This window comes from Myxocyprinus asiaticus, chromosome 2 (assembly GCF_019703515.2).
Source record: "Myxocyprinus asiaticus isolate MX2 ecotype Aquarium Trade chromosome 2, UBuf_Myxa_2, whole genome shotgun sequence".
Lineage (NCBI taxonomy): Eukaryota > Metazoa > Chordata > Actinopteri > Cypriniformes > Catostomidae > Myxocyprinus > Myxocyprinus asiaticus.
The window spans coordinates 51,952,041-51,977,690 of record NC_059345.1 but is presented as its reverse complement, the minus strand read 5'-3'; the positions used below and the strand labels follow the sequence as shown (position 1 = coordinate 51,977,690).

The 25,650-nt window shown below is 39.0% G+C and overlaps 2 protein-coding genes across 3 annotated transcripts in view; both read right to left on the bottom strand.

Annotated features, from left to right (window-relative positions):
* cgnl1 (cingulin-like 1) overlaps window positions 1–25,650 on the bottom strand; it is a 238,340-nt gene that overhangs the window by 104,787 nt on the left and 107,903 nt on the right. The window lies entirely within an intron of this gene.
* On the bottom strand, window positions 883–25,057 carry LOC127449503 (solute carrier organic anion transporter family member 3A1-like). Of its 2 annotated transcripts, none has more exons than XM_051712987.1 (10): window positions 24,516–25,057; window positions 22,120–22,579; window positions 12,036–12,134; window positions 9,908–10,168; window positions 8,610–8,774; window positions 5,530–5,728; window positions 5,152–5,290; window positions 4,668–4,840; window positions 2,249–2,313; window positions 883–1,272 (listed from the first exon to the last, which is right to left on the bottom strand). In XM_051712987.1, the coding sequence occupies exons 1-10, from the start codon at window positions 24,669–24,671 to the stop codon at window positions 896–898; spliced, it is 2,094 nt and encodes a 697-aa protein (XP_051568947.1). In that variant the 5' UTR covers window positions 24,672–25,057; the 3' UTR covers window positions 883–895. The 2 variants fall into 2 exon arrangements, with proteins under 2 accessions (XP_051568947.1, XP_051568957.1); XM_051712997.1 differs by having other exon boundaries at window positions 5,152–5,287.

Here is a 25,650-nt window from a genome sequence, read left to right as displayed (position 1 = left end):
TGTTCAGTTTTAGAACTGCAACCTAATACTGGATGTCCCCTAATATGATAATAAGATGCATTTCCTCTCCATATATCATATTTTCAGCATATACTGTATAGTTCTAACTCCTGACTACAGTAACAGTCAAATTCATTGGCTCTGTTTATTTAAAGGAACTGTTCACCAAAAATGAAAATTCTGTCATTATAAATTACTTTTTTATTATGCCACAAAAGGAGATTTCTTTAAATAAATATCACGGTCCGTCTGTTCAATACAATGGCAGTAGATAGGATCCTTTTTTAGGCTATAATGTGCCACATTCAAAGTCTTCTGAAGGCATACAATAGATTTTGGTGAGAAACAACCCAAAATGTAAGTAATCTTTTGATGAAATTCTTGATGTCCCTTTGCTCTAAAAACAATGCACATTTTGCATGAACATGCGAGCCACTGTAAAAGTCAAGAATTTCACTGAAAAGTGACTAACAATTCAGGTTGTTTCTCACAAAAATCTATCGAAACTTCAAATTTATTTTGAATATAACACACTAGTCGCATGAACTTATGATACTTTTTTTGTTTTTTGTTTTAAAGTAATGTATTAGCCATTGTCTTTTTATTGAGAAGTCGAACCGCGATATTCATTAAAACATCTCCTTTTGTGTTCCGCATAGGACAGAAAGTCATACAGGTTTGGAACGACATGAGGGTGAGTAAATTATTACAGAATTTAGATTTTTAGGTGAACCATTCGTTTAAAACACCCTGGATATGCTATAAGAGTGCCTGTTCATCCCAGGCAGTGGGAATCTGCAGAAATCGGTATAAATGAACTTTCTTTTGAATAAATGCATTGATAACATTAAATTAGCATGTTCATATAGGCCAACTGGCTCTCTTTGGGGTGGGACTATATGGCTGACTCCATGTTCTCACTCCAGGCATGGTCATCTAGGTTGTAAATGAACTTGGTGCGACTGGAGGGTTTCTGTGCAATGTCCTTGCCCATGTTGTCCAGAGTGAGGTTGGAGGCGAATAGCTGGCTTGGTGTCAGGTAATCCTCACTGTTCTTAATGTACCTGGAGTAGTTCTGACGCAGACACTGCCAGGTGACAGCATAGAGAATGAAGGCGCTGGATTTGAGAACAATGGCGATGCTGACGTAAAGGTAACGGTAGGAGATGTTGTCGTAAAGCATGCAGGCCCCCTTTGTGCCACATACGGAGCTCCATAATAAGCAGGTGGAGTCAATCCCAATGCCAAAGATCAGAGGTGGGGGAATAAAACCTGGGACATTGGTGGGGAAAATTGGTGGAGGTCAATATAACTCCAGCTCGGGGACTTTAAAGGGATAGTTCACCCAAAAATGAAAATCTCCTCATTATTTTCTCACCCTCATGCCATCCCAGTTGTGTATGACTTTCTTTCTTCTGCTAAACACAAGGATTTTTAGAAGAATATTTCAGCTCTGTAGGTCCATACAATGCAACTGAATGGTGGCCAGAAATTTGAAGCTCCAAAAAGCACATAAAGGCAGCATAAACGTAATCCATCAGACTCCAGTGGTTTAATCCATGTCTTAAGAAGCGATATGATAGGTGTGAGTGAGAAACAGATCAATATTTAAGTACTTTTTTACTATAAAATCCCTGCCCAGTAGGTGTTGATATGCACAAAGAATGTGAATTGCCAAACACAAAAGAAGAAGAATGTGGAAGTGAAAGTGGAGATTTATTGTAAAAAAGGAGTTAAATATTAATCTGTTTCTCAACCACACATCATATTGCTTCTGAAGACCTTCAAAGTTCTGGCCACCATTCACTTGCATTGTATGTCCTTTCAGAGCTGAAATATTCTTCTAAAAATCTTCATTTGTGTTCAGCAGAAGAAAGAAAGTCATACACATCTGAGATGGCATGAGGGTGAGTAAATGAAGGAATTTTCATTTTTTGGTTGAACTACCCCTTTAATGTAAAATCCATTTACATTTTTGTATCCTATTCCAAAGAACAAAATAAGGTTTCTTTCAAATGTCACCAGTACATTGTGTTTGAAGATGAAAACAAGCAACAACTAAAATAAATAAATTGTACAACAAATTAGTATTTAAGTTATATAAGCATAAATATACAAGTTATATAGAGTAACTGATCATTACCAACCAAACCATATTGTAACAATACAAGCTTAATTCAGGCTAAATATAATAGTTTAGAAACACCCAAATTTACACCTGCAAAAACCACTTATGCAAATATCTTACCTAGCAGTCGGAGCAACAGAAACAAAACTCCAAGTGCATAAGATTTCAGCTCTGGACTCACAGTTCTAAAGACAACAAGGAAAGAACATGAAAGTTTGTTAGTTTAGTACTAGGTTATTATGAGAGGTATATTCAGATGCTAAAACACTACATTGGCTCCAAAACAGAAAACCAAACGGCATCTGCAAACGAATGATGCTAGACCTTTTATCAGAACTAACTTCACTGTTCTTGGCCATTTTTGCAACATTTAACCAGGTACCAAGGTTATTTTTATTGTAATATCCAAATACGTTTTTCCTCAATTCTGAACAGTATATCTATTGTTTAAAAAATTTAGAGCTGTAAAGCTGGCACCGGAATGTCTACACCCAAAAGGCTCTGTGAGAACCAACGTCATAAAACTCACACAGAAGAGCATCACCACCTAAGACAACACTCCCTACTTTTTAAGGACCATAAAACACAAATCTCACATCTGCCCCCTCTCTCACCTCAGGTCACTTTAAGGACACCAAAAACTAAGTTATGACTTATCCTGTACTGTAATGTAAAAGGTTTTCTGATCATACATGTTTGGTATCATTCAAGAGGTCTCAGTGCAACTGGTAAAACGGTCTCATTCCCTTTCAGAAAAGTCAAATCACAAGTAAGATTTAAGAACTTAGTAAAATACTGTATTCTATCCGGGACACGACCCCTCCCAGATTTCTCACAGGGATCAGATGCTGTATGCAGATTAGGTGCATTCTTTGTAAACATCAAACGACCTACTCAATCAAGTTTCAAAGGTCCACTTACAACTCCCTAAATTGTAAACCAAATCCTGAATAACATCAAACATACACATCTGAAATAACAATAGAATCGTTTGGTACTTAAGGAAGGATGGCAGAGGAGCTCTTGGAATCTGTAAGCAGATTGATCAGAAGTTAAATAGAGCTGTAATCTAAATTAGAGGTCAACTTGAATTGGAGTCAGATTAATATAAAATTAGAGTCAGATAAAATGAATAACGGAAAAGTGTGAATAAACAATAATTGCTTTACTTCAGCGCTCAGAAAAGACAGAACAATGCAGAGACCTTCAAGGGCAATTTACTGAAGTTCCACTCCGGAACGGACAGAAAATTATCCCTTTTTACAGAGCAAACAATTTATTTTGGACAAATTTAAGTATAAAATTGACATTTATTTTTGATAAATCTTTTGCTTAAAAAGTGTGCTTATGCTATCCTTATATTTCCTTTAAAATAAATGGTAATTAGTTTGAAATTTTATCTAATGCAATGACATTCAGACATTTTGAAGTGTGGCTTAAACACGGTTGCTGCACATTTTTTAAAATCAAATTTAAGACTTTTAGACATCTTTTTTACGACCTGAACAAATAAAATGAATGCTGTATGTCCATTCCAGAAAAAAACAAAAAAAACACACAATCATTATTTTACTTAAACAGGCTGGGGCACACATTTAACAAGACCTAAACATTGCTTATCAGCAAAACAGAGTATCTGTAAGTTCAAAATGAAATAAAAATGTTTCTGTGTTTTCCACTTACAATTTTTTACTAAATGAGTTCACGGAAGAATTATATTTAATCATTTATATATCATATTAAAATGGATTTATATACTAGTATATAAATAAATATTAATTAGAGGCTGACCGATATTGGATTTTGCTGATATTGAAATCACTATTTTGAATGTGTTAAAAATATATTCTTAGTCTTTCTTTCTTGTGACCGGGCAGCCCAGACTTAGAGGCTACAGGAGTCCAAATTTGAATGAAATCCCATATGCAGTTTATTGTGAAACCAAAATACCAATAATTAGCCAGAAAAACACTGGACTTTTAACTATAAATAAGATTGAAATACACCAGGGACTCTTATTTTGAAATGTATATGTGCTCCCAGCTCACACAAACATACAAATGAAATATGCACTCATACAAAAATCTACAATGTATTACAATATAACCACAATAAGGTAAACACTGTCATAATACAACGAGCAGTGCTAATTCCTCAACAGTGGATCATCGGCGATCACTTGTCATAAATGTCTGGTACTTACTGATTGTGGACTGTTCTGAACTGCTGGAAACACTGTATCACGAGCCCCCTGCGTGCTTGGAGAATGTGCAACAGTGGTGCGTCTTCACTTGGAAGCACGCAGCGCATGCAGACTACATATTTATTTAATTAAATATAAGCCTTTTGTATTTTAACAATCACATTAGGCAATATCGTGATTCCTCTCATTCCATCCCCAAATTTAAGACTTGTTAAGGACCCGCAGGATCCCTGTTAATTATCCAAATACTTTTGGTGTCACTAAATTCAAGATGACCTTGACTGAATAAGAACGATAACCCCTGCAGCATGGACCTAAAATTACATTCGGAATTACCTGATCAGGATGATAACAGATGGAGTCTGGGCCATGGCTCCGATCATGCTGCAAGCACACACAACTGCTAGGAATGTGAGGAAGGCCTGCTTACAGCCTGGGCTTGAACACTTTCCTGGTGATGCTGTACCCGGCCCATCGCCATGGGCAATGCACTTACAGCCTGTCAGATTCTGAAAAAGGGGAGGGAGGGATAAGCTGAGTGCATATTTTATGATGGATCTTAAATGCTGCTCTGGGGATTTCCAGGCGTCCATCCAGAGAAAAAAAAAAGAACAGAAAATCTTACATAAAAGGGAACTGATATATTTAAAAGAGAAAACTATGAGTGTGCCCAAATGACAAAGATCTGAACTCTAAAAGAACTCTTACAACTATTACCTCGGGAAGCACTTAAGCAGACGTCTGTCTTGAGTTTATTGATCTGTATGAATTGGGCAGAATGGATGATTCTGTCTATGAATGAATGTAGGAGGTGACTCACATTTCTAGTGCAGCCAGCCAGACAGGCCGAGAGGTAGGTGATGCCATTGGATCCACAGACAGGGCTTAAATAAGATTTGTAACAATTACAGCCTGACACACATCCAGCATCTGCCCGCTCCCATGACCCTAGACTCCTACTTGGAGAGAAAGAACAGAGGATGAGGGAAAAGGAAGGATCACATATTCCGTGCCCTTCAACTTCTAGTTTAATGAGCAAGAACCTCTGTAAAATTAATACTACAAACATACTCAAAGTGCTTTCGTGTTGTCAAGACATCAGTCTTTATGCTCTAAGTGACTGTATTTATTTTCGATTTGTTGTAGATCATCACTCTGATTAAAAACTTGTTAGAGGCTTTAGAAGCACTCTACTCACTCATTGCCATATGCAACAGTAACACCGGCGACTGGGCCAGTATCGCAGCCAAGGAAAAGGAAGGAGACGTAGCAGGCTGTAGAGATGATATTGACTACCATGGCCAGGCGGATAGCCCCTAATGCTGACAGATCCAACTTTTTCACCAGGAGGCCACCCAGGAATATACCCAGACAAGCGCAAGGAATTGCTGTCATTCCTATAAACAAGAAAAAAAAAAAAAAACCAGCGATGTCCAAGAAGCTTTTAATTAGCTAATTTCAATTAATTTGAATACAATTAATTTAAACAATATGGAAGTACATACGAAACAGCTTTTTATAACTTGGTCGTATGCTTTTCATGAGATTTTAAAGGTGCTGTAAGTGATGTAAGCCTTTCTGAAATTTCTTCCAAACTTAGAGCTGAAATATACTCTACGCAAGATGTGAACGCAGACGCATTTTTTCAACAAGCTCGATTTCGTTTTTCATTTGTGGTTGCGTTCTGAAATGTGTCTGACCGCCAATTCATAACACAACTGCGCGTTGCATTCTCAACACTGCTGCAAGGGGCGCTATAGCGAGATTATTGTGAACTGTACGAGAAGGGTCTGTCTGTGTCCTGCAAGACACGCCCACTACAAGTAACGCCCCCTTCAAATAACCAGCGAAATGCTTGAGTCTTGCAACAGTTGGATGTCACATTCATACATTGTGTTTGTTGTGTTTATTTAGAGTCCCACAGCAACCCTACACCTATCCCTACCCAAAGATAAAAAAATGTAAAGCTTGTAAAATTAATAAATATACATCAACTTAAAAGTTCTCTTGAATACAATCATACCGTCGTATCAGTAGGTGGTGACAGGTAGGAGAAACTTGATGAAAATGAAGAGGAGAAGAAGCTAGCGGTATGCTAAGCTAATTGGCTAACCGGTTAGCTTGTGAGCGAACTGGAGAAAACACAGAGAAATGTTTATTTCACCATTTATATCTTTGGTTTAATAATATGATATGTGACATATAATTTGAAAGTTATTCTTTGTCATAGTTACATAGTTGAGATAACATGAATCATACAGAGATGGCATAGGCTTTTAAAAGTTATTTTAGCCAACCGAATCGCTTTTTGATCCAAGGGGGCACTATTGGAGTGGGCATGTCGTGTAGTGGGTGTTCCTTGTTGTCTTGCGAGATGCAGAAATATACTCTACAAACTGTCCGCTTCTACGGTGAGTTTTCTTTTTCAACTGAAAATATATTTCTGAGCAAGTAGGTTAAAAACAATAAACTTACCTGAATAATAACACATCCAGTTAAAGGGCACACACGTTTGAAGGTACCTCAATCGCCCCCTGGAGTACTGAGGTTTGTTCCCAAGGTAACACAAGAACGCAGGTTTAGCATGCTCAATTGGACCGCGTGTTGGCAATAGAGCTGTTCAGCCTTGACGTCAATTTGTAGGCGAACCCGGAAGTCTAATTCGCAAAGGGTTCCCTATGGATTTTCCTGTGGGTTTTTATAATGGGGTTTTTGAACTTATGAGTAAGATATGGTCTGTGGTAAACATTACTTGATGATACGATTTGTTTTACAGCATAAATGTATCTCTTTCACGCCTCAAACATGAATGGCGAATTCTCTTCCAGGTTTTTGACTACAAGCTGAACAGCTCTATGCAGTGGCCAAGCGCTCGCATCTGCGTTCACGTACTTGCGTAGAGTATGTTTCGGCCTTTAGATGCTAAATAAGACATGCCCCTCTTTCCAAATCCTGCCCTCTAAAGATACCATTGAGACCGCTATGATCAGAGATGGAGCAGGAGAGCAGCAGCGTGTCATCTAAATGTTGTCAAAAGCAGCATTAAGCAAAATAGCATTCTTGCACAGCAGACGACTTCCTGTTTCACATGTATGGGCTGCCCTGTGAATGCGCAAAATGACTGACAGGCACAAAGTCTTCCAATGGGCCTATTTTTTTACTGACTCTTATGACATATTTCTGCCTTAACTTAGCAGGTTAAATCTTGCAAACTTGTTCAGTTCACATTCTTTTTATTATTTAAGGTACATTTATATCACTATACTTTGTGTTATATTACCCTGGCATTAATAATGAAAAATGAGGGGGCCTGGGTAGCTCAGCTAGTAAAAACGCTGACTACCACACCTGGAGTCACAAGTTCGAATCCAGGGTGTTCTGAGTGACTCCAGTCAGGCTTCCTAAGCAACCAATTGGCCCAGTTGCTAGAGTGGGTAGAGTCACATTGGGTTAACCTCCTCGTGGTCACTATAATGTGGTTATCGTTCTCATTGGTGCACGTGGTGAGATGCCGTGGAGAATAGCGTGAAGCCTCCACACGCACTATGTCACCACGGTAACACGCTCAAAAAGCCACGTGATAAGATGCGTGGATTCACAGTCTCCGATGCGGAGGCAACTGAGATTCGTCCTCCTCCACCCGGATTGAGGCGAGTCACTGTGTCACCACGAGGACTTAGAGCGCATTGGGAATTGGGCATTCCAAATTGGGGAGAAAAGGGGAGAAAATCCCCAAAAAATAAAATTAAAATAAAATTATGAAAAAAAGAAATCCAGCAAACTACTCAACACTACTGCAATGTGGTTTCAAATACAGCTGCTAAGGGAGTGACAGTAAATTTGCCATCTTTCTCTTTTCTGACTGCATCCATCTCTCTCTATTTTTTTTCCTCTTTTGGAAAGTTATGGACACATAATAATGGATTTTCTTCTTTTGCTGTTGGAGCAAATGAAAACACAAAAATGTATTTGCTATGGTCTTCCTTTAAGCTCTATACGCCAGTGACACATTTGACCCTACGATGGTTTACTTTCACATTCCAAACCCAGAAATGTGAAAAGGGTCCATTGGCTAAATAAATAATCTGACCATGGCCTGTGGTCATATTTTTGTCACAGAGACAGGTGTGAAATTTTAAGGCATCTAATTCACTGATAGGCTATTTGTCAGACATTGGGACATTTTCTATGTGCCATTCCATAAACATAAAAAATAAAATCGCTTACAGCACCTTTAAAAAAAAAAGAAAAAGAAAAAAGCTCGTTTTCTTGGCCTACCTAGGAGCTGATTGGCGGAGGAGGTTGAGAGGTTGAACTGCTGTTCAAGATATTTCCCAAGGAAGGCAGCAAATCCAGCCACCACAGCAATTTCCATACAGGCAGCAAGAATGACACAGGTGAAAACCGGGTTGGACAGCAGATGCTTAGTCACTTTTGGAATAACTAAAAAGGAATAAGACAGAAATTAGAAGAAAATGGCCCATGGAGAGATCCAAAACACTTCTATTTTCTCTGTCTATCGAAAACATTTTCAGAATGTCTTTTCATAGCATTTTGTGAAGTGCCACTGCAAATGATTTGTTCTCTGCATAGTGAAACTTATTTCTAACCTTCTTTCAGTAATTGGTCAACAACAATTAAGACTGCCTCAGCAAACGGCAAGAACTATGAACATTTCAATCATTCTAAGGGGCCATTCATACCAAATGCATTCTTGATCTAAAAAAGCTGAACACAGCACAACAAATAGAATAGAATGCAGGTGCCTCGAGATGCGTTTTTAAAAGTTTAACTTGACTCGCCATATAAAAACGTGTCACTCTTGCTTGACATTCTGAAAAGACAGGAGACATGGTGCAATGGTAAAAGACGTCTGTCTAGCCTAGCGCATGTTTACATACCGGTAGATAAACGATTAAAACACAGACCAGACATACGCAAAAACAAGTTTGGACCCTTAAAGAAATATTCTGGATTCAATACAAGTTAAGCTCAATCAATTAAATACATTTTTACTTGGCCCTCCTTTTCTTTAAAAAAAGCAAAAATCAGGGTTCCAGTGAGGCACTTACAATGGAAGTGTATGGGGCCAATCCGTAAACGTTAAAATACTATTTCAAAAGTATAACCACCAGACGTGAATAATATGCATGTTTTAATGTAAGCATGAATATAAGTGCTTTTATAAAATTATAAGCTTCACATTTCTGCCTTTAAACCCTCAAAAAATTGGCCCCATTCACTTCCATTAAGTGCCTCGATGTAACCTCGATTTTTGCCTTTTTTAAAGAAAAGGAGGGATGGGTCGAAAGAATTATGCCACAAACGTTGTCAATTGACCTTAACTTGTATTGAACTATATACCTTTAGCAACACATAACTGTTAATTTCACACTGCTCTAACAAACACCAACAGGGTTCACACACTGTTTCACAATAAACCCACCAACAACTGGAATTTGGTGTTTGAAGGGGCAGTGTGAACTAGCCTTTCTAAATCAAATAAAATTTATTTCATGGCAGATTGCTTGTAAAAGCTAATGCATGGTCTCGGTTAGACTAAATTTCTCTCTCACTTTGCAGGTGCTGGCAGCAGGTTAGGCCAGTGTTGATGTCTAGGTCATCTGAGGCTTTGACTCCTTCATACTCCTGCACCAGCTCAGCAGGCAGCATGGCCTGCTCACTCTCACCCCCTGGGTCCTCCCCAGGCTCATTCAGTGACTGTGGGAACCCAAACATGAAAAACGAGGAGACGAAGAGGAAAAGGCCACAGATGATAAAGCCGCCCCACCAGGCGCCAATCCAACGTGGGTCGTCTGGTGTAATGTCCAGTGTGGCTAGAGAACAGAGGTCTAATGAGATACAGTGTTCTATTCCATTCCATTACCTTTATTCATTAGCAGATGCTTTTATCTAGAGCGACATTCAAATGAGGAAAAATACAAAAACAAGAGATTATTCATGAGGAGCTAAAGTAGTGGTATTGCTTGCATTTACAGTGGTGTGAAAAAGTGTTTGCCCCCTTCCTGATTTCTTATTTTTTTGCATGTTTGTCACACTTAAATGTTTCAGATCATCAAACAAGTTTAAATATTAGTCAAAGATAACACAAGTAAACACAAAATGCAGTTTTTAAATGAAGGTTGTTATTATTAAGGGAAAACAAAATCCAAACCTACATGGCCCTGTGTGAAAAAGTGTTTGCCCCACCTGTTAAAACATAACTGTGGTTTATCACACCTGAGTTCAATTTCTCTAGCCACACCCAGGCCTGATTACTGCCACACCTGTTCTCAATCAAGAAATCACTTAAATAGGACCTGCCTGACAAAGTGAAGTAGACCAAAAGATCTTCAAAAGCTAGACATCATGCCAAGATCCAAAGAAATTCAGGAACAAATGAGAAAGAAAGTAATTGAGATCTATCAGTCTGGAAAAGGTTATAAAGCCATTTCTAAAGCTTTGGGACTCCAGAGAACCACAGTGAGAGCCATAATCCACAAATGGCGAAAACATGGAACAGTGGTGAACCTTCCCAGGAGTGGCCGGCCGACCAAAATTACCCCAAGAGCGCAGCGACGACTCATCCAAGAGTTCACAAAAGACCCCACAACAACTTCCAAAGAACTGCAGGCCTCACTTGCCTCAGTTAAGGTCAGTGTTCATGACTCCACCATAAGAAAGAGACTGGGCAAAAATGGCCTGCATGGCAGAGTTCCAAGACGAAAACCACTGCTGAGCAAAAAGAACATTAAGGCTCGTCTCATTTTTGCCAGAAAACATCTTGATGATCCTCAAGACTTTTGGGAAAATACTCTGTGGACTGACAAGACAAAGTTGAACTTTTTGGAAGGTGTGTGTCCCATTACATCTGGCGTAAAAGTAACACCGCATTTCAGAAAAAGAACATCATACCAACAGTAAAAATATGGTGGTGGTAGTGTGATGGTCTGGGGCTGTTTTGCTGCTTCAGGACCTGGAAGACTTGCTGTGATAAATGGAACCATGAATTCTGCTGTCTACCAAAAAATCCTAAAGGAGAATGTCCGGCCATCTGTTCGTGACCTCAAGCTGAAGCGAACTTGGTTTCTGCAGCAGGACAATGATCCAAAACACACCAGCAAGTCCACCTCTGAATGGCTGAAGAAAAACAAAATGAAGACTTTGGAGTGGCCTAGTCAAAGTCCTGACCTGAATCCTATTGAGATGCTGTGGCATGACCTTAAAAAGGCAGTTCATGCTCAAACCCTCCAATGTGGCTGAATTACAACAATTCTGCAAAGATGAGTGGGCCAAAATTCCTCCACAGCGCTGTAAAAGACTCATTGCAAGTTATCGCAAACCCTTGATTGCAGTTGTTGCTGCTAAGGGTGGCCCAACCAGTTATTAGGTTTAGGGGGCAATCACTTTTTCACACAGGGCCATGTAGGTTTGGATTTTGTTTTCCCTTAATAATAACAACCTTCATTTAAAAACTGCATTTTGTGTTTACTTGTGTTATCTTTGACTAATATTTAAACTTGTTTGATGATCTGAAACATTTAAGTGTGACAAACACTTTCACACCACTGTATATAGGTGGTGACTGTACTGATTTGAGAACTCTTTGAGTTCTCTTTAAGCAGTACCCTTTTTTATTCTTGTAATTTTTCAGTGTAACATTCAGCATCACTGTATGTTTTTGATGCCAATAGAAGTACTTACTTGTGTCAATGAAGACTGCATCAACATAAACTTTGGTGCACAGAGAGCCAAGAATGAAACCACATGCTGGTCCGAAGACTAGTGTAGAGAATAGGATACCTGTATTACAATACAAAAATACTAAAGTCAAAGAAGTTACATAAGGAAAATACTTTCTTTCATGAAATACATTCATGCAGAGTCTTGACTAAATTGTTGTGTTAAGTAATTTTTCCAACAATTGTTTACAGATTGTTTCAACTTTCAATTCCAGTGGGTCAGAAGTTTACATACACTAAGTTAACTGTGCCTTTAAGCAGCTTGGAAAATTACAGAAAATGATGTCAAGCCTTTAGCCAGTTAGCCAATTAGCTTCTGATAGGCTAATTGGCTAATTTGAGTCAACTGTAGGTGTACCTGTGGATGTATTTTAAGGTCTATCTTCAAACTCAGTGCCTCTTTGCTTGACATCATGGGAAAATCAAAATAAATCAGCCAAGACCTCAGAAAAAAAAAAATCGTGGACCTCCACAAGTCTGGTTCTTCCTTGGAAGCAATTTCAAAATGCCTGAAGGTACCACATTCATCTGTACAAACAATAGTACACAAGTATAAACACCATGGGACCAAATAGCCATCATACCGCTCAGGAAGGAGACACATTCTGTTTCCTAGAGATGAACGTAGTTTGGTGTGAAAAGTGTAAATCAATCCCAGACCAACAGCAAGGGACCTCGTGAAGATGCTGGAGGAAACAGGTAGACAAAACAGTGCATCCGGAAAGTATTCACAGCGCTTCACTTTTTCCACATTTTGTTATGTTACAGCCTTATTCCAAAATGGATTAAATTATTTTCCTCAAAATTCTACAAACAATACCCCATAATGACAACATGAAAGAAGTTTGTTTTAAATCTTTGCAAATTTATTAAAAATAAATAACGAAAAAAAAAAAAATCACAATAAGTATTCACAGCCTTAGCTCTATACTTTGTTGAAGCACCTTTGGCACCAATTACAGCCTCAAGTCTTTTTGAGTATGATGCTACAAGCTTGGTACACCTATTTTTGGGCAGTTTCTCCCATTCTTCTTTGCAGGACCTCTCAAGCTCCATCAGGTTGGATGGGGAGCGTCGGTGCACAGCCATTTTCAGATCTCTCCAGAGATGTTCAATCGGGTTCAAGTCTGGGCTCTGGCTGGGCCACTCAAGGACATTCACAGAGTTGTCCCGGAGCCACTCCTTTGTTATCTTGGCTGGTGCTTAGGGTCATTGTCCTGTTGGAACCTTCGCCCCAGTCTGAGGTCCAGAGCGCTCTGGAGCAGGTTTTCATCAAGGATGTCTCTGTACATTGCTGCATTCATCTTTCCCTCAATCCTGACTAGTCTCCCAGTTCCTGCCGCTGAAAAACATCCCCACAGCACCTACTGCCACCACCATTCTTCACTGTAGGGATGGTATTGGCCAGGTGATGAGTGGTGCCTGGTTTCCTCCAGACATGACGCTTCCCATTCAGGCCAAAGAGTTCAATCTTTGTTTCATCAGACCAGAGAATTTTGTTTCTCATGGTCTGAGAGTCCTTCAGGTGCCTTTTGGCGAACTCCAGGCGGGCTGTCATGTGCCTTTTACTGAGGAGTGGCTTCCGTCTGGCCACTCTACCATACAGGCCTGGAGTGCTGGAGAGATGGTTGTTCTTCTGGAAGGTTCTCCTCTCTCCACAGAGAAATGCTGGAGCTCTGAAGAGTGACCATTGGGTTCTTGGTCACCTCCCTGACTAAGGCCCTTCTTCCTCGATCGCTCAGTTTGGCCGGGCGGCCAGCTCTAGGAAGAGTCATGGTGGTTCCAAACTTCTTCCATTTACGGATGATGGAGGCCACTGTGCTCATTGGGACCTTCAATGCAGCAGAAATTTTTCTGTACCCTTCCCCAGATCTGTGCCTCGATACAATTCTGTCTCGGAAGTCTACAGACAATTCCTTGGACTTCATGGCTTGGTTTGTGCTCTGACATGCACTGTTAACTGAGGGACCTTATATAGACAGGTGTGTGTCTTTCCAAATCATGTCCAATCAACTGAATTTACCACAGGTGGACTCCAATCAAGTTGTAGAAACATCTCAAGGATGATCAGTGGAAACAGGATGCACCTGAGCTCAATTTTGAGTGTCATGGCAAAGGCTGCGAATACTTACGTACATGTGATTTTTTTTTTTTTTTTATTTGTAATAAATTTGCAAAGATGTGTGAATACTTTCCAGATGCACTGTATCTATATCCACAGTAAAACGAGTCCTATATCGACATAATGTGAAAGGCTGGTCAGCAAGGAAGAATCCACTGCTCCAAAACTGCCATAAAAAAGCCAGACTACAGTTTGCAAGTGCACATGGGGACAAACTTTTTGAAGAAATTTCCTCTGCTCTGATGAAACAAAAATTTAACTGTTTGGCCATAATGATCATCATTATGTTTGGAGGAAAAAGGGTGAGGCTTGCAAACCGAAAAACACCATCCCAACCATGAAGCATGGGGGTGGCAGCATCATGTTGTTGGGTGTTTTGCTGCAGGAGGGACTGGTGCACTGGAAAATGATGTGGATATATTGAAGCAACATCTCAAGACATTGAAGCAACATCTCAAGACATCAGCCAGGAAGTTAAAGCTCGGTCGCAAATGGGTCTTCCAAATGGACAACGACCACAAGCATACCTCCAAAGTTGTGGCAAAATGGCTTAAGGACAACAAAGTCAAGGTATTTGAGTGGCCATCACAAAGCCCTGACCTCAATCCAATAGAAAATTTGTGTGCGGAACTGAAAAAGCGTGTGCGAGCAAGGAGGCCTACAAACCTGACTCAGTTACACCAGTTCTGTCTGGAGGAATGGGCCAAAATTCCAGCAACTTATTGTGAGAAAATTGTGGAAGGCTACCCAAAACATTTGACCCAAGTTAAACAATTTCAAGGCAATGCTACCAAATACTAACAAAGTGTATGTAAACTTCTGACCCACTGGGAATGTGATGAAAGAAATAAAAGCTGAAATAAATAAATCTCTCTACTATTATTCTGACATTTCACATTCTTAAAATAAAGTAGTGATCCTAACTGACCCAAGACAGGGAAAGTTTTCTATGATTAAAAGTCAGGAATTGTGAAAAACTGAGTTTAAATGTACTTGGCTAAGGTGTATGTAAACTTCTGACATCAACTGTAGGTGTCACTAGAAAGCAGAGATAACATTTTATCATCAATAGCCGATAACATATATTTCTGATGATTTGTTAAGCATGCTTTTCCTGCTGGACTGCATATTTTGTTCTGGACATCTCAGATGTAACATTGGATAATTCACCCAAGCAAGCTCACAGACAAGTAATAAATGGCAAATTTTGTAGAAAACTGCCTAAGGTAAAAGCAGATATAAAGTTTTTAGCATTTTGGGGCTTACAGCAGCAGTGATCACCACATAATTGAGACATTTGTACTTGATGTCTTACAGAAATCACATTTCACTTTGTGATTCTTTTAAAAATCTTTCGTACTGTGGCAATAGGGCAAAAATATAATATACAGTCACATTTCTGAGAATGAGAGCTTTCATTTGATATATGACTTGTCTATTTAAGTCATATTTGAAAGACTTTAACATTCATTTGAATATTTATACCACATTACCTTTAGGTGGCGCTTATTTGCAATGCTGATGTTTTCAGGCCTTATTTTGATATTTTATGTAACATAAATGCAGAAGTGATGTTATCTATGAAAAGTTCCGATTCTAAGCTGTGAAACGATACCACACATGTCTGAGTTACTGTAGGTATCGGGGACATTAACGTTTTAAGCGTAAACTTTTTTCAAAACATAGCGACACCTTTTGGATCCGCCAGCAGGTCCAAAGAGTTGAAGAGGTTAATTGTCTTGAAAACTGTAAACACTGTGTCTCTATGGCACTATAAAACATTTAGTTTTGAGTGACCGATCAACAGCAGACAGCCGTTTGCAAATCTTTTTGAAAACAATGTTTAGTTTTGCAATTCTGTTTGTTTGATAACTTGATAATTTATAGATATTGATAGGCTTGGTTTAGATAAAATTAATACCTACACTGGCTAAGAATTATTTAGCAGTTTTCTTATTCTATTATTCCTGAACATCTGGATATATTATATTTAAATTTATTTTACTTTTACACTCTGCTGACAACTCCCCCCTGTGGTGCATTTGTAAAAAACATTTGCACACCATTGTTTCCTTAAATGAAAATAACTTGGACTTCTCTAACCAGGTTGCCTTGCATTCTAATAAAGAACATACAATTTGAATCATGCTGGAGTACATTTAAAAGTTGAAAAAAATCTAATAGTGAATCATCCATAAGTGTGATGAAAATCGAGATTTTTTTTTTTACCATATCGCCCAGCCTTACGGTGTGATCTCAAATTTAAATCAGATGGTCGCGTTGCAGTTTATTGTGCTTGTCTCAGAAATCTGAGTTTGTCAAGTGTAACATTACCTAGATACTATCTCATATACATTTTCCTCTTTTTAAAATGTCTATGTTAATGTTTACATTTTTTAGCAAGATATACCAGAACATGCATCTGTATCTCACTTGCTCCTCAAGCAGGTGAGCAGGCAGTGTGTGAGGTAAGGGCGACTTATTTTGAGAAAGCAGCATTCCCGTTTACATGCACTGTATAACCGGCGTACTCTTTTCTCTTGTATACATGCGGCTCGGTCAGTAAGCGGCTTTTTCCACAGCAAAATAATTTCCCTGTGACGCTTGTGTAAACAACAAACATGGCATCAGAGGAAGACTTTGCTATTTTATTCTCAGTTGCTCCACTTTATTTCCAGATATACCAGAGTTGTTACTGTTTGTTTTCTTACCTTTCTGTTGCAGACTGCAGTGGAATTGGAACTGTCAATATTGTACAATGGTGGGTATAAATGGGCATAGTTTATAGTGTATGTGCTTTTCCCACTGTAATCCCAGAAATGTTGAATTCTTTCCGCTGTGATCACTTGTTGTTGGGCTCCATCCTATGATGCTTGTTATCTAGTCTGTTCACGCACATTCGCACTCTTCAAACACTCATCAGAATGCCTCTTATGTGTTTACAAGGCCACATTAAACCGTGTTCTCGAGGAGAAACCTAGGAGTGTTAAGCTGCTTTCTCTTAATCCATAAAGCGGTGTAAGGAAATTGGCCTTCTCGTTTACATGACGTTTCGGAATGCCGCTTTCTGCAAAAACCCTGGAATAAACAGTTTTCTTGTACATGTAAACTTGGTCAAAGTGAATGCAAATCACCTGCAGAACAAGCACAGACTGCAGGGCTTTGTAGGGCTGGGATATCATCGGAATTATTATTTGGCCACTTGATTTCCTAAAGAGCGCATCATTAGCCTAATTTCACGATCATTCAGGGCTGCACAATTAATCAAAATAACATCAAAATCATGATATAGTCAGTGGTGAAATTACACCGCAAAAGGCTGTGATTAAATTAAATGAATATCCTACATGGTCTATGTGCACTTCAGCGTGAATAACATGCTGTTCTGAGTGCAACAAATTAATTAAAAACAATAATAGTAATAATAAATAAATAAAGGGCAGTGTAAATAGCAACAAAAAGCATTGTCTTTGCACTAAGTGCAAATAGTGTTAGATACTATTTGCACCCCTAATTATATACTAACATACAGGGACATCACTACAGCCTGTTTAGAGTCCCACAGACACCCTACACCAACCCCTACCCCTAAACCTAACCCTGACCTTCCTTTACAAAAATTAATCATTGTTTTACTTTCAGTAACCACAGTATCACCATGGTATTTTGTAGTAAAATCTTAGTAACTAAAAAATTAAACATGGTTACTATATTAAAACCATATTACTGTAGTAACACCATAGTTAATTGATTTAAAAAAATATGGTTACTACAATATTACTACAGTAAAACCATGGTTAATTTTACCACGGATCAAACCTTTCTCTCAACTCCCCGACCTTTACCATGACCAAATCACTGCGAGGAAATCAACCATTGTATTTATTTGTATTTATTATTATAAAAAGTAATTAAATATTAAGAGGAAAGACAGGAAACAGGATAGGAAAAAGTGGGACAAAAGGTTAATTAGAACCCAGGTCGTCCACACACACACACACACACACACACACACACACAAAAAAGCATTTCTACACCGTCGTTACACCCCATGCCACTGCAGCAACACTAGTGGGTGCAGTTTGTCTTCAATTTCTGTTTTTCCACCAGACTATTGGGAGTGCAATTAGATGCGCTGTGTGACAGGTGCTATTTACACCTAGTGCAAATAGTCACTCCGCTAAAATAAATTAGCTCCTTATTAAAAATAGCTCCTTTACTGGCTTCTATAAATAGTCAAGACTGTCATTGTAATAATAGGCACCTGATGAGCAGACACGTTTCTGTGTTGATTATTATACCTTGGGGGATAATACAACTAGAGCTCACAGACTGTGCAAGTGTTAGTAAAGGTTGTGCTAGCCTATCAGTTGCCCTCATTGAGTAATTATCTGTCCAGACTTAGAAGCAACACTGCATTATCAGAGAACATTGAACATTAAACACAAAAAACAGATGTAAATGAACAGAATGCTGCCTAAGATAAGTCTTCTTATAGAAGAATATTTGCTAATCTGATCTTTATTTAATGTGTCTCATTTAGAGGTGAAACAGATCAAACAATAAAAAGGAGAATTTATTCCTAGATAAGTTATTTTCCCTGGGGATTCTATATGAATACAGATACTGGATAACTCAACAGATCACTTTAAGAGCTCAGCTTTCTTTCTGTTAACACTTCCTATTGAAACAAAAAGTTTGGGTAGGACATATCAGAGGGCTCGTTCCTGTTTTTAAAATAACCATGATTTGCTACTTTCTAGTCAGTTGCAGGTGCCATTAGTGGTAGGAGCATTTGATTGGACAAAAATTGGTGAAGTGCAAGATGACTCATCAGTATTTTTGGTCTGTTTTCCAGGAAGAGAAAGACTGTAAATTGTAAATAAGTATATCTACTAACCATTTAGGAGTACAGTAGCATATGGTCTCAAACCTAATAGACATTGATTAAAAACCACAAAAATCAAGGGGGCCTGGGTAGCTCAGTGGTAAAAGACGCTGGCTACCACCCCTGGAGTTCGCTAGTTCACTAGTTTGAATCCCAGGGTGTGCTGAGTGACTCCAGCCAGGTCTCCTAAGCAACCAAATTGGCCCGGTTGCTAGGGAGGGTAGAGTCACATGGGGTAACCTCCTCGTGATCGCTATAATGTGGTTCATTCTCAGTGGGGCGCGTGGTGGGTTGAGCGTGGATGCCGCGGTGGATGGCATGAAGCCTCCACACGCGCTATGTCTCCGTGGCAACGCACTCAACAAGCCACGTGATAAGATGCACGGGTTGACGGTCTCAGACGCGGAGGCAACCGGGATTCGTCCTCTGCCACACAGATTGAGGCGAATCACTACGCGACCACGAGGACTTAGAGCACATTGGGAATTGGGCATTCCAAATTGGGAGAAAAAAACAAAAAAAACAAAAAAAACACAAAAATCTATTTGATTTCATGGGGTCTTTAAACAGACATGCCTTTCTGTATATGCCTTTGTGAAAGACGCCAATGCATTTCTGTTCACCAAAGCCCCTTTGTAATCGAAATCTGAACACAATAACTGATTACATTATTCCCACAAGCAATGACTGTTTCCAAAGTGGCCTTTTATGTCTGTGCTAGTTTACATTATGCTTAAATAAGAAAAGGACTATTATAGAGACATATGATGGGCCTAGATTAAAAGGTTACCCAAAAATAAAGAAAGAGGAGGAATAGAGAAAGACAATCTTAAAAGAAGCTTTTATGGGTTGAGCTGACATTAATGTTCATAGGCAGACAGGACGACTCTAAGCAAGAGACATCAGACACACTGCTGAGAATGGGACACAGCAGATATACTGTGAAAAGTGCACACAGACAAACCAGCTGACATTCACTGTATTTCACACTTCTCACAACACCTCATACCAACCAATCAATTACCTCTAGACCACTACTTAATTACAATAGTCATACACTAATCTATTTCCATTCTATGATTTTATTTTCAGGTGCTTTCCTTACACATTTTATTTAACCAATTCCTTTATGGCACCAACTGTGTGAAGAATTATTGTCATAGTGAGAGAGAAATAGTGAAAGAGAGAGAGAGAGAGAGAGAGAGAGAGAGAGAAAGAGAGCTGCCCGAGGAATAACAGAGCAGCCAGCATACATTAGTTCACAGCAAAAATAAGAGGCACTGAATGCCATCATTGCTTCTTATTTACCCCTTAACAATATGAGATAAACAGGAGATAAAGACAACGGTGGATTTAAAAATAATAATTGGAAAATTTCCCACATACAAAAGCATTCTGTCAGGGAGTCTTGTGTGGCTTATAAATAATTCAAATTAAAAGTGCTGTAATTGCTGGAACTGACAGGACTGGTGATACCGCTACACGATATGCACAACAATGCTCCCTAGTATTCCTAAAGTGCACCGACCCATATGTTTACAAACACTTTGCAGGGTTCAACTGAGGGCATTCCAGACTATACAGTATCTTATATTGCCTTACACTGTAACACTTAAAAAGAATAATAACAAAATAAGCCTCTCTCTGGATACCGTGGTAACAAATGGAAACTTTCATTGTGCAGCTCCCTAATCCCGGAGCATTGCCACTGAAGTGATCCCTCGCGTGTCGGCTGCTTAGAATCAGAGCCAGCGATGACCGATTCCTGAATGAATCACTCTTTTGAGTCGGTTCTTTCAATGAATTTGCCAAACGGGTTAGCACAACGGTTTGTCTCGATTCGCGATTCAGATGAAATCATTCAGACAGCTCCCTCATGGACTAATTCGTTTGGAATTTTTCTCACTCTGTAAAACAGTAAAGGGATAATTTACAACACAGAGAACAAAAAGGTCGCTGGATGAAGTGGAATATTTACCAAAGATCAATTAAACCAGACCTGCATATTGTTTGCTATAGCGACAAAGATGGTCTTTAAGTTGAACACTTTCGAGTGCAGCTTGTGAACGACTCTGGTGAAGACTTTTTCCAACCAAAACAGTATCAAAATCATTTCATGTACCATGGTAGTATTATGGTGCATGTAAATTAAATGAAAATGATAATAACTGTCACGCTACAGTAGGCCACTTTTTTGACAGAGAATTTTAAGTAACTTCAGCTAGTAATGTGAATAAGACACGCGACAGCAACAATAGGTTTTTGTTGTACATCTTTTGGACATATTTTTTTACAGCTGACTATTTTTGTATGTCATATAGTATATATCCTATAAACAAATATACAGTAGCTTAAATAGAACAAGCTACTTTTCACATGCAGCTTGTAGGACTTTAAAAGTGTAGCTTTCCAGTTAGCTTAGCTCATTTTTTTCAGTTGAGTAGTTGGTTGTTTACCTAGCTATCTTTTTTGAGTAGCTAGCCTTCTCTAATCTGTAAGCAGTCATGAAAAAGTAAAACGTAACTGGTTAGTATACATAACTAAATAAAAGACAGCCTTTAATGTCTACTATGTTATTGACCACAGACTGCAGAATTTGGGTGCACTTCAGATGCTAGCCTTGTGATTAGCATTAATAAGTTGATTACGGGAGTTCAGGTCATAGATGTAGTTAAGGAAAAAAGATTGTGTAGGTGTTGTGTGTGTTTGTGTATGCATGTGTGTCCGTCTGCAATTTAAAAGGACATCGTACTTACACCGTAAGCTTTCATTTAAATATTTTAATAGTTTTATAGTCGACAAGATGTCACAAGCTGTCTTCCCCCGCTCTCCTCACTTTATTGTACACACCCATTTTACATCACTGCACCCTCATTCTAAACAGTTTAGAACCGCGGCTGGACAGAAAAATAGATTAGGGCAAACAAATTAATTCAAAACAATTATCAATCCTTCTAGTAGACCATCCATCTCTCTTTCTCTGCCATTCATCAATCGCCATCCATCCAAGGACAGTTTTGTGTAGATCATTCTTACCAATATAAAGGGAGGAGTCTTCTCGTCTGACATGGTCATCAATGTAAGACACACCCAGCGGCTGAAGGGGTGTTGCCCCAATCCCCAGAAGCATCTGAGCTCCAATCAGCAGCAGATACATCATGTTGGTATTGGTTTTATTTCCACATATATAACTAGGATCAGAAACCCCAGCTCGACTAGTATTTGAGCACATATCCCTTCCCTGTCCCATAGGTCGTGACTCTCCAGACTGATATTCATATTGGTGGGTCAAGAACTCTGGCAGCGCTGACAGTAATGCTCCCAGTGCCATTACAATGCCCCCACAACCAATCAGCCGTGGCCGATGGGCCCTGGCCCCAAAGTAGCTGACGAACAGGATGAGGGCAAGGTTGCCAATCTCAAAGCTGCTGGCAATCACACCCACGTCAGCGCTCTGTAAGTTGAAACGCCGCTCTAGAGTGGTTAGAACACTGACCTAAAACATAAAAAAACAATACATTGTTACATACAGTAGCTGACTGTGAGATCTCCAAACATACTGAGTATCAAAATCAAATCAAATCACTTTATTGTCCTGGTGCACTTTTGAATTGACAGAAAATCATTCATTTTCATAAACAATTTATTTTTGACATTGACATTGCAGAATCATGCATTTGCACAGTTGTTTTGTAACCTTTGAGTAAACAGCTGTCATTTAAAATGATTAACTTCTATGGTTATTGTGGTACAACAAAAAATGCTTCAAAATATTTGGTCAAGTTTTTCAGTGTGCAAGTATGGTATGTGATTAGTCAACGCACTTCTCGGCCAGTAAAAAAAGTATGTTCTTTAGGCATGCAGGTGAGTAGTATGAATACATTCATGGACATACTTCATCCAGGAACATGGGCGTTGTCCTGTGGCCAGAATATGTGACGTAATAACAGCAACCGTGAAAATAATTTACTCTGGTTTTTGTAAACAAGTTTAAATAAACCCCAAGGAACAATTTTCTTTATATATGTAGCGCTCACAGTTTAAATGAGTTGCCGACTTCCGTTCTCCACCAGTACAGTAACCAGTAGATGCGCACACCTTAGAATCGCACCAAATGTAGTAGGTCATCGGGGTATTTCTTGCCTACTCTTTTATTAATATTGAGGATTTGGACACCCTACTCCATTGGCATACTGTTTTTGACATACTATATAGTGGAAGTATGTGAATTTGCCGGTATGCAAATCTACAGCAGTAATTTGTTCAAAATTTTATTCCCCCTAATTCTTCTCTTTTAAAATCTTTTACATTTTTCATTCTATACATTAGACCATGCCTTCTCATGACAAATAATGATGCAAGTTAGTGAACACTGCTGATGTACAGCTGTAAAATACCGTCTTCATCATATCAAGTGACCTTCACTGATTATTGATTCTGGAAGTCTGGACAAAAACAAAACAAAAATCAAACCTGGAAGACAATAGTTTACAAAAAATAAAAATAAAATCCTCTTCTAAATAAGAATAATTCACACCACCTTTTTCTGCCATCTTGGCCAAAAATAGCAAGTAAAAAATAAAATATATATATATGTGTGTATATGTATATTTTTTTTTATTTTTTTTATTTAGACTAAGTTTTCTTAAATCCATTTAAGCAACAATAAGTCAAAATAGTTTCGATTATCCTAATCAAATTCATGTGACATCAAGTAAACAAGAGTTAGGTCAGAGGTAATCCAAAAGTAATCAGTTAGTCTACCTAAAATATACTCCAAGGGATTACGTTACTGATTGCACAGAAGTAATCTACCTAGCAATGGTCATAAAGAAGTCAGTCAGACAAAATACAAGACGGTATAGATGCAAGAGGTATAGATAATATGCGTTTTGGCATAAACAACGTTTATTCTCTAGGATTGGATCACTTGGGTTATTATGCATGACCTTTCATTCCTAAAAACCTCTTGTAGAGCAACAATTTAACGACTGCGGTTTGAGGCAGAATCCTTCATCAGGTCAGACACTCTATGACATCAATCACTTTACCTTACTCTCAACCCTACAGAGCAGATGCATTCGTGTGATGATGTAACTGCGTGCATCTTTCTTCGGCGCGTGCTGATATTTTTGACATCTTTTGATTTCTCAAGATGATGTGCCTCTGTGGTAATCCGTTTAGCCTTGACCACTAAGCCATTCACTGGACTGCTGATCATGCTCTATAATACCGCCACTAAATCATGTGGAAATAAAGCAGTCGTAATACTGCACGCTAGAAACCGTGTCCCATGATCATGTTGATGTATTTTGCTTCAGCAAAAAAATAGTATGCGTGCGCACCGCACAGCATTCTATGTCAATATGATCCAAAACAGACAACACGCACTGGAAATAGTATGAGCTGCATGTTTTAATGCCCATACTCACCAAATAGGCTCCTACAGTTCCCTGTGCCAACATTAAAGCACATTCTGATATGAGGAATATTTTGATGTTGGAGAAGCATGATGTCTTCTTCTGGCACTCGCCTGGCTCACTGTCTGGCGTGCTTCCCTCCGCGTACATCGAGTGTTTCACCTGCATCCTCTGATGCGGACTGCAGCAAGCCGAAAGACAGGCTCGGACAGAAGGTGACCATTGAGGACGAGTGCTTGGATGGATCCTCAACAAGACGTACCCGGTTCCATTAATATCGCCTCCGCCTCCGCTCCGGTGAGGATGAGACGCACAGTCGAGTCGTATGAAATCAATATTTTTCACCCGTTTATTGTCAGCTCAGACTACGCATTTAGATTTCCGTATCTGAATGATCCAAAGGATCCGTCGGAGTACCACGGCAGCTTATTATCACCGACAGACGGAAACTGTGATACGATAGTCGCCTGTTGCCTTTCTTTAGGGAGCGTTTGCCGGTGTATAGGGTTCAGGTCATGCGACGCGACCACAGCCTGCACCAAATGATGACCTCTCTCTCCTTTCCCTTTCTACTTCAACCACTCACTGTGTCTATATCCTCCCCCTCCCATAAACACCTCAATAGATAGATAGATAGATGGATAGATCGATAGACAGATAGATAGATAGATGGATGGATGGACAGATCACAATAGGGCTGCATGTTATTCACAAATAAAAAGTAAAAAAAAAAGCATCAAATGTCTGAAATAAGTCTTAGTGCAGTTGTTTCTGAAATAATAAGTCTTACAAGTGCACTCAGTATTTTTTGCTCATTAAAATGTTTAACTCCTAAAGACATAAATGTAATTTTGCAATATATGTCGGAAATCATGAGCTCTCACATTAAAATGAAGACTCCAGTCACATCAGTAACCTTATAAAAGCTATTTTATTGTACATGAGAGGGTCCCCTCATGGGGGCTGCCATGTTAAAATCACATGACCAGCCGAATACTACTCGCTTAATCACTGTCACTCACAGATTACAGTAACCATGGAATAGCCTACTAAATTTGAATACTAGACTGTGAATACTACATTTCTACAATGGCATCTGAAACTGAAAACTGTTGATTTTATATGATGCTGCATCCAAGCCGCTAGG